The sequence below is a fragment of the Micromesistius poutassou genome (genome assembly GCF_964030765.1).
Source record: "Micromesistius poutassou genome assembly, chromosome: 22".
Taxonomy (NCBI): Eukaryota; Metazoa; Chordata; class Actinopteri; order Gadiformes; family Gadidae; genus Micromesistius; species Micromesistius poutassou.
Genome location: NC_140292.1, coordinates 14,190,228 through 14,201,778, shown reverse-complemented (window position 1 = coordinate 14,201,778; position 11,551 = coordinate 14,190,228). Strand labels below are relative to the sequence as shown.

General features: G+C 43.0%; 1 protein-coding gene across 1 annotated transcript; it reads right to left on the bottom strand.

The window, feature by feature from the left end:
- Positions 1–380: 380 nt before the first annotated feature.
- On the bottom strand, positions 381–5,501 carry lman2la (lectin, mannose-binding 2-like a). The gene is made up of 9 exons (XM_084486803.1): positions 5,299–5,501; positions 4,710–4,828; positions 4,500–4,617; positions 4,330–4,412; positions 4,163–4,195; positions 3,518–3,679; positions 2,839–2,953; positions 1,979–2,101; positions 381–1,544 (listed from the first exon to the last, which is right to left on the bottom strand). The coding sequence occupies exons 1-9, from the start codon at positions 5,474–5,476 to the stop codon at positions 1,402–1,404; spliced, it is 1,074 nt and encodes a 357-aa protein (XP_084342929.1). The 5' UTR covers positions 5,477–5,501; the 3' UTR covers positions 381–1,401.
- Between the last annotated feature and the right edge of the window lie 6,050 nt (positions 5,502–11,551).

Genomic DNA, 11,551 nt, shown 5'->3' with positions numbered 1-11,551 from the left:
GATTTTGAAGATTTCCATCACACATGGAAATTAACAGTGTTATAAAAACAACATGGTTGTGTTTTACTGAAAAGACACACAAGGCAAACTGATTCCATTCCAATGATTCAGAATAAAAGAACGATAAGAGACAAGGCAACAAACGAAACACAGCTTCAGGATGGAAGAAATGGCTGCAAGAAAACCACAAACTCAGAGCAACCCTCTTCTTGCATGAGAGGAAACCAAACATACCTTAATATTATTTGAGTCGATGGGAACCACTTGTAGAACACTGTGTTGTGGACCGTTAGATTGGGTCAACAATTGGCTGCCCGTTCAGCCAAAACTTTTGACTGACAGCTCACGCTTAGTCCATTCGCAAAAGATTAAATTCCATGAACCCAAGCCTTTCTGTATTTATTGCATAATAGCATAAATAATCAGGAATCCATTGAATCAAACAATGCATCGAAGGAAGAATCCAGTGTACTCAACCACAGGAGATAAGATGCATGTGACAAATATAGAAAAGACTAAACTGTGTAATAAAGTAATTATCATGAAGTTAGTTTGGATATTGAATGTGTTCACAAGATAAGGACCCTACGATGATGAAGCCTCAGGCATTGGGCTTCAGTCCAAACCAGACCAATAACCCAATCTTAGACGTCCCCAAAATGAACAGGTTACCTCTCAGGGCTTGGGGTTCACCAGAAGTTATAGTGGTTCTGGTAATTTGATGCTTTCCTTTAGTTCTTGTGATCACTTGTGGTTGAATAAATAAATAATAAAATGAAAACTCCAGCAATTTAGCAAAAAACACGATTCCGTTTCCATGTGCTCTGCATAAGGCGACCACTGATCACACTCAATACATGTACAAGAAGAATTCAAGAAGTTTGAACTCAATACTCCCTTATTCCATCATTCCTCTCTCTATGCATTTGCTCAAATGAATGAATCAGTGGAATAAAATAAAAAACAACTTCACATGTATATGGAAATAAATACTTTCCATATACATATGAATAAATACTTAGGTTCTTATAAACTTGCATAAATAAATATTATATAAATCTGTATGACCAGTATTAGAAATTGTAAGGCCTAAATGGTGCATACATGAAACAACGGCGGGTATTCAGGCATTCTTATACAATTCTGTAACACATAACTATCACATGATGCCTGAAGGGGGATTATTGAACATTGTGCTGCGACCATTACATCTCCAACCAAAGTGTGTCCTTGGGATAGCAAACATATTAAAATATTTCAACCGGGCCAAAAAAGAAACATCTTAGTGTTATCAAGTTTGCAATGTCCAGGGTATCGCTTGGGTGAACACTAGCGAACAGAAGCGCCTGTCGTCATGTGGAGTCTCCCCTCAGTAGAAGCGCCTGTCGTCTGACCCTCCTCTCAGTAGAAGCGCTTGCGCCGGTTCTCGTTCCAGTGGCTGTAGACCACCAGGCCCACCACGACCAGCATGAAGAAGCCCAGCATGCAGAACAGCACCGTGAAGAAGATGGCCACCCCGCTCATCCCTTCCTCCACCTCCCCCCCTGAGGACAGGAGGGAGACCAGGGGAGAGAGGGAGACGGAGAGGGAAGGAAAGGCCAGAGAGTTAGGGGACATGGGTGTAGGGCAGTCTGATGAATACCAGCCCAAAGGTTTGGGGTTTGAACCCCCAATGCCTAAAATCTACCTGGAGGCCTCCTTGAGAAAGATGTCCTAAGGCCTTCTACCTGGTGATCGATGAGGTATTTAAAATCAAATCTAAATATCCCAGATCGTCGCTTTGGATCAATGCATCGACAAAATAATAAAAAAATTTAAGAAAAAGCGTAAAGAGAAAAGAAGACAGCAGACGTCAGAAGCCCCAGAGTGACTCAACGACCGATGGGAAGGTGCCATTATTAGGAGGCCAACGCTGCAAATTGCTGTTTGCATTTCGCTGATTTCCCCCAGAAGTAGTTCTTAAGTCGGGTTTGCTTACTCAGGATCTGCTCCAGGTTGTCAACACTGGGTATGGTGATCTCCTCCGCCTCTTCCTCCTCCTCCTTTTTACTCCGCAACACCGTCAGTTGGTAGAGTTTCAGTGACACCACGTCGTGATTGTCTGAGGAGACACCACATTGACACACTGGGTGTCATGAGGGCCTTGAACCAGTACGGTTTTATTAATGCAACTGTTTATCCGACTGGTTTTAGTACATGCCATTGTGTTTAGTGCCTGACTGTTCACTAGAGACTTCAGCCACCCCCTATGGACTGTTCACTAGAGACTTCAGCCACCCCCTATGGACTGTTCACTAGAGACTTCAGCCACCCCCTATGGACTGTTCACTAAAGACTTCAGCCACCCCCTATGGACTGTTCACTAGAGACTTCAGCCACCCGGCTATGGACTATTCACTAGAGACTTCAGCCACCCCCTATGGACTGTTCACTAGAGACTTCAGCCACCCCCTATGGACTGTTCACTAGAGACTTCAGCCACCCCCTATGGACTGTTCACTAGAGACTTCAGCCACCCGGCTATGGACTATTCACTAGAGATGTTACGGGAGCATTCAAGCAAGGCCTACCAGACTCACTGACTGTTTTTACATCATCAGGCTTCTTAACCAGCAACCCTATATGCCTCGTATTAATCACATGAACACTCCTACACAAGCAGAAGGGCTTCCGGGACCGGGCTTTGAGAAAAGGTGTTAGGGCAGAAACCATAGTTTACCATTAACCATAGGGCTTCCCCTCTGTTAACAAACTGATGATGGACATTTGAAGAAAACAAAACAGAGTTTCAGGGTTCCTTCCCCTATCCTTTAAGGCTCTGGGGTTCTCTATTTTTACCTGAGAGGTCTCCGGTGATAGATGAGGCTCCAAAATAGTACCCTTTAGGGAGCTTGACCCCGGGGACGTCCAGGCAGTCCCTCCACTCATGCTGCCCATCAATGTCTATCATGACCTGGGGATCAGAGGAGCGTTACACACCTCTATGGATCATTTCAACCAGTTCCACCAGGAGTTTAGCTATTCATGATTAGTAAGTACAACATTGGGTTCTTTATGATGTTTAATTGTCCAGTTTGAGAACTTTCTAGGTGTTATTTCTGTTGTTGTTTGACTTTAATTTTGGTTATGGGTGTGAGCTGTGAGTTTATATTGCTAACATTTCAGATATTTTGGTTAGTTTTATCAAATCAAACCAAATCAAACCATAAAAGTCAGAATCAAGTCAAAATCTGTTACAATTTCAAACTTCTTAAGAAGGTATTACATTTAAAAAGGGACCCTATTTTAACCCCAGGGTGTCTCAAAAACCTTTGTGACTTCACAAGTGGGAGCTCAACTCCAGTCCCCCTACTATACCTCCTTCCAGTCAGTGGACACTCACACCTGGGATCAGGAACATCACATTTTGAAATGGCTACTCAACGAGACGCTTGAGTGATCACCTTTGTGATCACATTTTACAACTGACCTCTGACACGTGACCTCTGACATGTGACCTCTTACCGTGACCTCTTACCGTGAGTCTGCGGCGGATGTAGCGGATGAAGAGGAAGGTGTCGTGTTTGAGGTTCCGCACCATGGCGTTGCAGCCCCCCAGCTCAGTGGGCCGGCCATCCCTCTCATGGTCGTAGCCCACACTGCCGTTCCCGACCATGGCCAGCACGAAGGGAAAGATCCTCTTGGGGTCAAAGTTCAAGGGTCATACATTTGAAAGAAGATTGGAGGGTTATATATCAGGCTTTGACATGAAATCAGCATTCAACGTTTCTTACATCTTCACATATTGTGCTTTATTTCTTAAAAGGAGTGCTAGTATTAATTCAAACAATATTTGAGTATTGTTTCTGTTCCACGTACATATATAAATCCTTATTTTCTAATATGTTATATGCATGTTTATGTTTAAACATGCCTTTTTTGTCCTGTAATTTATGTTATACTTTTCACTACAAGAGAGGTTGAACATCCTCTTAAATTTGTATTTTTATGAAAACAACAGTTCTACAGTCATGATTCATAATATAATTAATGCAAAAAGTCTATTCAGCATTTCAATTATACTTTATTATGCACTAACAAGGGAACAACAGTTTGTTCAAGAAAGGGACTTTACATACACCATACAGTAAACATGTTATATATATATTGGAAAATAAATCACCTGTGTGCGAGGACTGTATCTCTTCTTCTGTGCCTGTCTCCATAGAGGTGAGGGGCACAAAGGAAATCATAAAGAGAGGACCCTTTACATCTCACTTTAGAAGCTGTGTGTAATATCTCACCAGGCTGTTTTATAAATCCAATGTTCATCATTCCATTGCTACGTACCTCCAGCTGCTTCTCTTCATTTGGATAAGTATCCACGAACACACCCAGGCCAGTGAAGTTGTCTTTATTTCCAAAGACAGGACCTAGAGAAGGAGCAGTATGTATTTGCTTTGCAATACATTTGGGATTGTATAAGTCACAGCAGCAGCTGAAACAACACAAAGGTCTACCTTTCTGCATCCGTTCTTTGGTGTACCAAATAGCCATCCCATCTCCATTCAGGTTCTTCTTGCCTTGGCCATGGATTTTAAAATGCACCTGCATTTCCCAGTCTTTCAGATGGCAAGGCTGAATAAGACAGTTTATGGGGTGAATAGGAGACTCCAATTCTAAGTCAGTACATAAATTAGGTGTCTCAGACACTCCCCAGGTGTACTTACGATTCGACTCCACACTGCCCCCTGTCTGCTTTGCATGTCTGGGGTGAGGCGCACCTGCTCTGTGGTTACCATGGAATCACCCATCAACTCCCAGTGGGAGGAGCCTGAGGAGCCAACACCTGGGCACATGGAGAGCAGAAACATGGGCCTAAGATATCCGCAGAACGGACTGTTACACAGGCCCTGGAGTACTTTGTTATTCAGTCAGTCACAGGCTATGGAAAATAGGCCATTAGATAGAATTAGATATATGTGTAACCGTTTTAAAGCATGGAACTATGGAGCTATAGATATGATCTAAACGTGTCAATGTACTGATAGATCGACAGTCAAATCGTTTTAAAGTAGATAGCTAGACAGATGGATAGATAGGTCTAAACGTTTTAATATATTCTATACAAGACACTGGAGTACGTTGTATTTGATCAATGAAGGTAGATATATAATAGGTTAATTTATAGATAACTATATATATACTATATTATAGAATAATAATAATATTCAGTCATTATCGGTATGTCATTTGTGACAATCTCGAAGGTCCAGCTTCAGTGTCTTCACACATTGAGAGCTGGTGTCGTTACAATACCTTGATAAGGCTTCGATAGCGAATATTCCCTCTTCAGGAACTCTTCCATTTCATGATGATCGTCGTCGTTGGCAAATGATTGGCTTGAAGCAACGATAATGAACACAAACGTCCAGTATGATTTGAAATCCATATTGAATCGTGTGTACAAAACCCAAGATAGTATTTTCCTTCCCATGAAATTCTGGTTGCTGGTGGTAGCAGCCATGGTGCGACGGACTCCTCCTCCTAGGCGGGCTCTCCTTCCTATTGGCTTGTGACGATGCATGGCCGACTACCATTGGCTCGTTTATCCCAGCGTTGCAGTTTTATTATATTCATGAAAAACCTGTGTGTGTGTGTGTGTGTGTGTGTGTGTGTGTGTGTGTGTGTGTGTGTGTGTGTGTGTGTGTGTGTGTGTGTGTGTGTGTGTGTGTGTGTGTGTGTGTGTGTGTGTGTGAGTGTTGTATGTATAACATTATAAATTATGTTTGAAGCACATAACTTAATTATGTTGGCTATGTATGATTCCCTTTTTGAGCCATAATGCTTATTCATCTCTTTTTTCATACAATGGAATCAAATCAGCTTGAAGGCTTATTTGTAATAGACTCCACCAAAAGGGGGTACTGTCATAAATTAATTTTAGGACCAACTGATCATAGAGGTTAAGTAAAGCCAGGGTGACATCTGTGTTGGAGTGGAGGTCTGTTCTCTGAAGGTCTACTGGGCCCAGTGGTTCTTTAGTCTAGGATGGTTGGTCTGTCTATTGTGGCGCATAAGGAGGCAAGGTGGCCTCTGGCATAAGCTTAGGCCAATTATAATGGACATTACATTTGCAGAGCTGTGATGATATGCTTTAAAAAAAAACACATACAAAACGCATATGAAGTCTCAAGCAATTTAACAAGCAAAATCTTTCCAAAAGTCTAATACTCAGCATCCCTACGAAAAACCTTCTGGCTAGCAAAGCATTCAAAGAAACAGATACTGTTGACATCGTATTGATAGAATTTGGAGTAGAAGGGTTAGTAGTGTGGTACTGCAGTTACTGCAATGATTTATTGCATTACATAGTATTTCACTATAGTTTGGCAGTATGGTTCCACTCTCTAACGGTGCTCTCTGCTGTAACAATTAAAACATAATTTACAGATGTCAGATACAGCAACATTTCACAACAGTGAGCACTACACAATGCCCCTATACAATCCCCCCATGGAGAATGTTATCTCCACCCATTGAGAATGTTAAAACACAGAGCAGAACCCCAGCAGGTGAAATCTAGCTCAGCATACTCAACGGTGCAGAGAGTGTGTGTGTGTGAGATAGAAGGTCTTAAATTCACCACCATGAGTGTACGTGCGTTTGATTGGATCACATTAGCTGTCAGCTGATGATTAGAGTGTCCAGACAGAACAAGCTACGCCCATTAGTGGTAAGATTTGGAGCGGTATGTTCAGAAGGCAGTTAGAGACTCTGGAAGCAGGCACTCTCTCTAGCATGGAGGACGTCTGAAACAACAAGCAGCCACGGCGGCAATGCTATAAAAAAATTAATATATATTTTGGCAAAAACTCTTGGAATGAGATGTGCACCACAAATAACCATTCATGTTTTTTATACAGGAAAAATAATTACCCTTGATTTTTCAAAATACTTATCTACTTCATCAGAACAACAACTATTATAGAGGTGTACAATTTTATTTTTGGGAGCTGTGACTTTCTCATGTCAAAGTAACAAAGTGAAATGGTCAACACAAGAGTTGTTATTTATTGTGTGACCTAGGCCTATTTGCACAATAGACATTTCTAATAGTTATATCAAAATACACCAACACTGTAATATTGTACAATGTAAAATATGGAATGTAGGCTCTGGCTTATTATAAAAATCAAATGATGAAAGGAGCAGCCATAAAATAATCTGAGGATCTATGAGGAGAATGTAAGTTGCAAGTACAGCGTCTACTTGTTTTAAAGTGGTGTTAAGAGTGTTTTCTGTTATTTTACCCATGACCTCTGACTTCCTAAATGGCTTTCCAAAGTTATGGTGTGTTCCAGATGCCTCGGACAACAGCCTTCTGAGTTCTTGAGGCATTTGCCCGTAAAGAGATTTATTTATGATTTATATTATTATTTTCTTTGTATTTGTACCACGTTGGTAATTTTTATGTTGATTTTAAATGCTCTTACACACTTGAATACATTGCTGCTTTATTGCAATCACCAATGTATGCATTGCACGGTCTTGCTGTGCGTGCAATACAATGTAAAGTTGTGTTTGTTTTCGAGCTGTGGGGTATACTTAACCTGACTCCGCCAGATGGATTGATTCACATAGACCTCTGAAGAATAAGTCCCTCCTCCGAGGCTCCCGGTTCCCTCTGTCAAATGTCTATGGGAAATAACATGGGGTTTTTGAATGATCGTACATAACAAACTCTGTAGGTGGTGAAGAAGTTAAAGCTGCTTCACGTTTTGAACTACACACCTTTTCCATCTAGTTTCGACTGGCTTTTTGCATTTTTGGTGCTGTTAAAATAGCATTTATAATCGTTTACTACTTTAACGGCACTAACAATCCAAAAAGCCAGTCGAAACTAGATGGTAAAAGTGTGTAGTTCAAAACGTGACGCAGCTTTTACTTCTTTGCCACCTACAGAGTTTGTTATGTACGATCATTCAAAAAACCCATGTTATTTCCCATAGACATTTGACCGAGGGAACCGGAGCCTTGGAGGCGGGACTTATTCTTCAGAGGTCTATCTGCTCAGCATATCCATCTGGGAACCTTCCGTTGGAGAACTTTTGGGAAGGGGTGAAAATACTGGTTAGCTGATTGGATAAACCACCTGTCTATCACCACCTATGTTGGTGATAGACGGGCCAAATCAACCAATCAGATCAACGAAGCATATGACGTACTAACAGCGTCGAGGCAAAGCATAGCTTGTTAGCTCAGCAAGCAAGCAACATGTCGGTAAAGGATATTTGCCATTTGTGTAACGAGAATTTACGTATAAAAGGCACACTTTCAGGTGTCCGGTCCATGAGCGGCTAACAGAATTAGGGCTACTGCTGTCTGAAAATGTGTCTAGATCAGGTCGGATTTGCATGCGTTGCTTCCGCTTGCTTGGTAGACCTTCTGATAGGAATGTTTCATAGTAAGACACTCACACAGTATAAACACTGAGTGCTAGCATAGTTTAATGAAGAGCGGAGCTGCAGAGTTGTTGTAGCAACAACAGCTCTCGGGATGGGCTTGAATTTTCCGAATGTTTCACATGTTGTCATGTATGGCGAACGAGTTTGCCGTTTTTAGAAGATGGCAAGAAGCAGAGAAAGAAACAAACCCAGCAGAAGCATCACCCTCAATCGTCACGTCAAACTTAAAAAGAGAAACAAGGGTACCATGTGTCATTGTTTTATTATCAAATAGTAACAAATGCCAAACTTTGTTTCACAATGATGCAAGTATCATTAATCAATCTATGTTAACAGGTGAAAATAAACAGTTTTGAGCAACAGTGACACATACTTTTGAGCAGCTTTAATCAATTGCATTGGTTCAAGAAACTGTACATGGCAAAGTACTTTCAATTTTTGACAACATACAAGACCACAGCTTAGGTTGAGTAATATTCTGAGTTGTTGTAAGAGACACTAATGGCCTGCACCTGAATGGTGGTGACAGTCTGAGTCTGTGCTGCTGTGTTGGGTTCCCATCTCATTTAAGTCCTCATCCTCATCAAAATAACCAGTGTAATCAATGTCTGGCTCTGTGAAACTCTCCTCCTGGGAAGTAGGCTCTATATCCAACTCAATATCACCAAAAACCTCACTAATTACTAGTAGGAATCAGCAAACACAAATATGTGTTTGCTGTGTTCTACCACTGCCTCAATAAGTTCAGTGCCGGATGACTGAATTCTCACCCTATCCCTAAGGGAGAAGCCAGCCACCCTCCTGAGAAAACTCATCTCGGCCGCTTGTATCTGCAATCTCATCCTTTCGGTCATCACCCAACCCTCATGACCATAGGTGAGGATAGGAACGAAGATCGACCGGTAGATCGAGAGCTTTGCCTTGCGGCTCAGCTCTCTTTTCGTCACAACAGTGCGGTAAAGCGAACGCAATACCGACCCCGCTGCTCCGATTCTCCGGCCAATCTCACGCTCCATCGTACCCTCACTCGCGAACAAGACCCCGAGGTACTTGAACTCCTTCACCTGGGCTAAGGACTAATTTCCTACCCGGAGAAGGCAATCCACCGGTTTCCTGCTAAGAGTCATGGCCTCAGATTTAGTGGTGCTGATCCTCATCCCAGCCGCTTCACACTCGGCTGCCAGCCGATCCAGTGAGTGCTGAAAGTCACAGGCCGATGATGCCATCAGGACCACATCATCTGCAAAGAGTAGTGTTGAGATCCCCAGATCACCGAACTGCAACCCCTCCCCACCACGACTACGCCTCGATATCCTGTCCATGAATATCACAAACAGGATTGGTGACAAAGCGCAGCCCTGGTGGAGGCCAACACCCACCGGGAATGGAACTGTCTGGCTGCCGAGAACGCGGACACAGCTCTCGCTTTGGGAGTACAGAGATTGGATGGCCCTGAGGAGTGAACCCCTTACCCCGTACCCCCGCAGCACCTCCCACAGTTTCTCCCGGGGGACCCGGTCATATGCCTTCTCTAAATCCACAAAACACATGTAGACCGGATGGGCATACTCCCAGGCCCCCTCCAGGATCCTTGCGAGAGTGAAGAGCTGGTCCGTAGTTCCACGTCCAGGGCGGAAACCGCATTGTTCCTCTTCAATCTGAGGTTAGACAATCGGCCGAACCCTCCTTTCCAGCACCTTAGAGTAGACTTTCCCAGGGAGGCTGAGAAGTGTGATACCCCGGTAATTGGCACACACTCTTTTTGAACAGGGGAACCACCACCCCGGTTTGCCACTCCTTTGGCACTGTACCAGACTCCCACGCAATGTTGAATAGGCGTGTCAACCATGACAGCCCCTCAACACCCAGAGCTTTTCGCATTTCTGGCTGGATCTCATCAATCCCTGGGGCTTTGCCACTGCGGAGATGTTTAACTACCTCAGTGACTTCCACCAGGGAAATTGACGACGAACCACCATCAACCTGCAACTGCAACTCCCAGCTGTGCAAAGTTTAATAATAATAGAAAAGTAAGAAGATAGAAAACAGAAGGGGGGTGGGGATTCAATAAATAAAATAAAATAAAAAAAGTTTATGAAGAGAGGGGGGAATTATGCATTCATTGTCCATATGGCTTGGGGGGAAAAACTTCTTCGTAGTCTTTCTGTTCTGGGCCCCGTTTCCCGATAACGATGGATCCATGCTCGTACGATCCATCGTACGATGGATCTCACGATGCATCGTTAATTTTAGGAGCGTTTCCCGAAACTCATCTTAACATGAACGCGCGTGCTCTGCTCTTACGACATCGTAGGATTGTAGCTGTCTACTGACACGGTGCTGAAATGGGCTCTGTATGAGGGGGAGACGCAGGAATGTTGTTGGATTAAACTATATTTTGTGGCAGCAAAAAATATCTCCCCATCAAGGCCAACAGCAGAGTAGCCTACGAAAAGAATAGACTAATATGAATGCTACAAATATTAAAACACAATTGATTAGGTCTAGGCCGACATATGCTATATCAGTCCTAATCCCGAACGCACCGTGTGTACATTGTTTCACGGCATTTTCTCCCCTGAAATAATTCCATATTACAAAAATAAAAAATAGCATGTGTCTGTGTGACAACTATAGCATTTATTTAAATGTACTGATTTCTGAAACATGCTTTGCGCCGCAAAGAGGGCAGACTTTCTCTGATTCCGCAGAAGGTTTCATTCATTCATTCAGTGATTGACGCGCCGCACACTCTCTAGAAACTTTGGTGTCAACGTTAAAAATGCAACGTTCCATTCATTCATTATCATTCAAACGCAGAGGCATTGACACGGCTATTGCTGTTGCTGGTCTAGATCGATTCCTGCCAATATTGTTGGGCAGGGGTATGATGGTGCGGGCAATGTAAGCGGGAAAGGCACGCATCGCAGCACAGTTTCCCGCAGCAGTCTGCGTTCACTGCAGAAACCACGCTCTCAACTTGGCGATTGTGCACTCCACTAAGGTCAGGGATGTTCGTAACTGTCTAGACACGGTCCAATAAATAGTGAACTTCATCACAGCCTCACCAACGCGCCTACAGTGCTTTATGGCAAACAATCGCA

What these genes read in the sequence shown, in the direction of transcription:
- lman2la (XM_084486803.1), bottom strand. Translation starts at nt 5,476, where the DNA reads ATGGGAAGGAAAATACTATCTTGGGTTTTGTACACACGATTCAATATG. An exon ending in GCTATCGAAGCCTTATCAAG is followed by an intron (nt 4,829 to 5,298) that starts GTATTGTAACGA and finishes CCATGTGCCCAG; the next exon opens with GTGTTGGCTCCTCAGGCTCC. An exon ending in ACATCCGCCGCAGACTCACG is followed by an intron (nt 2,954 to 3,517) that starts GTAAGAGGTCAC and finishes TCTGATCCCCAG; the next exon opens with GTCATGATAGACATTGATGG.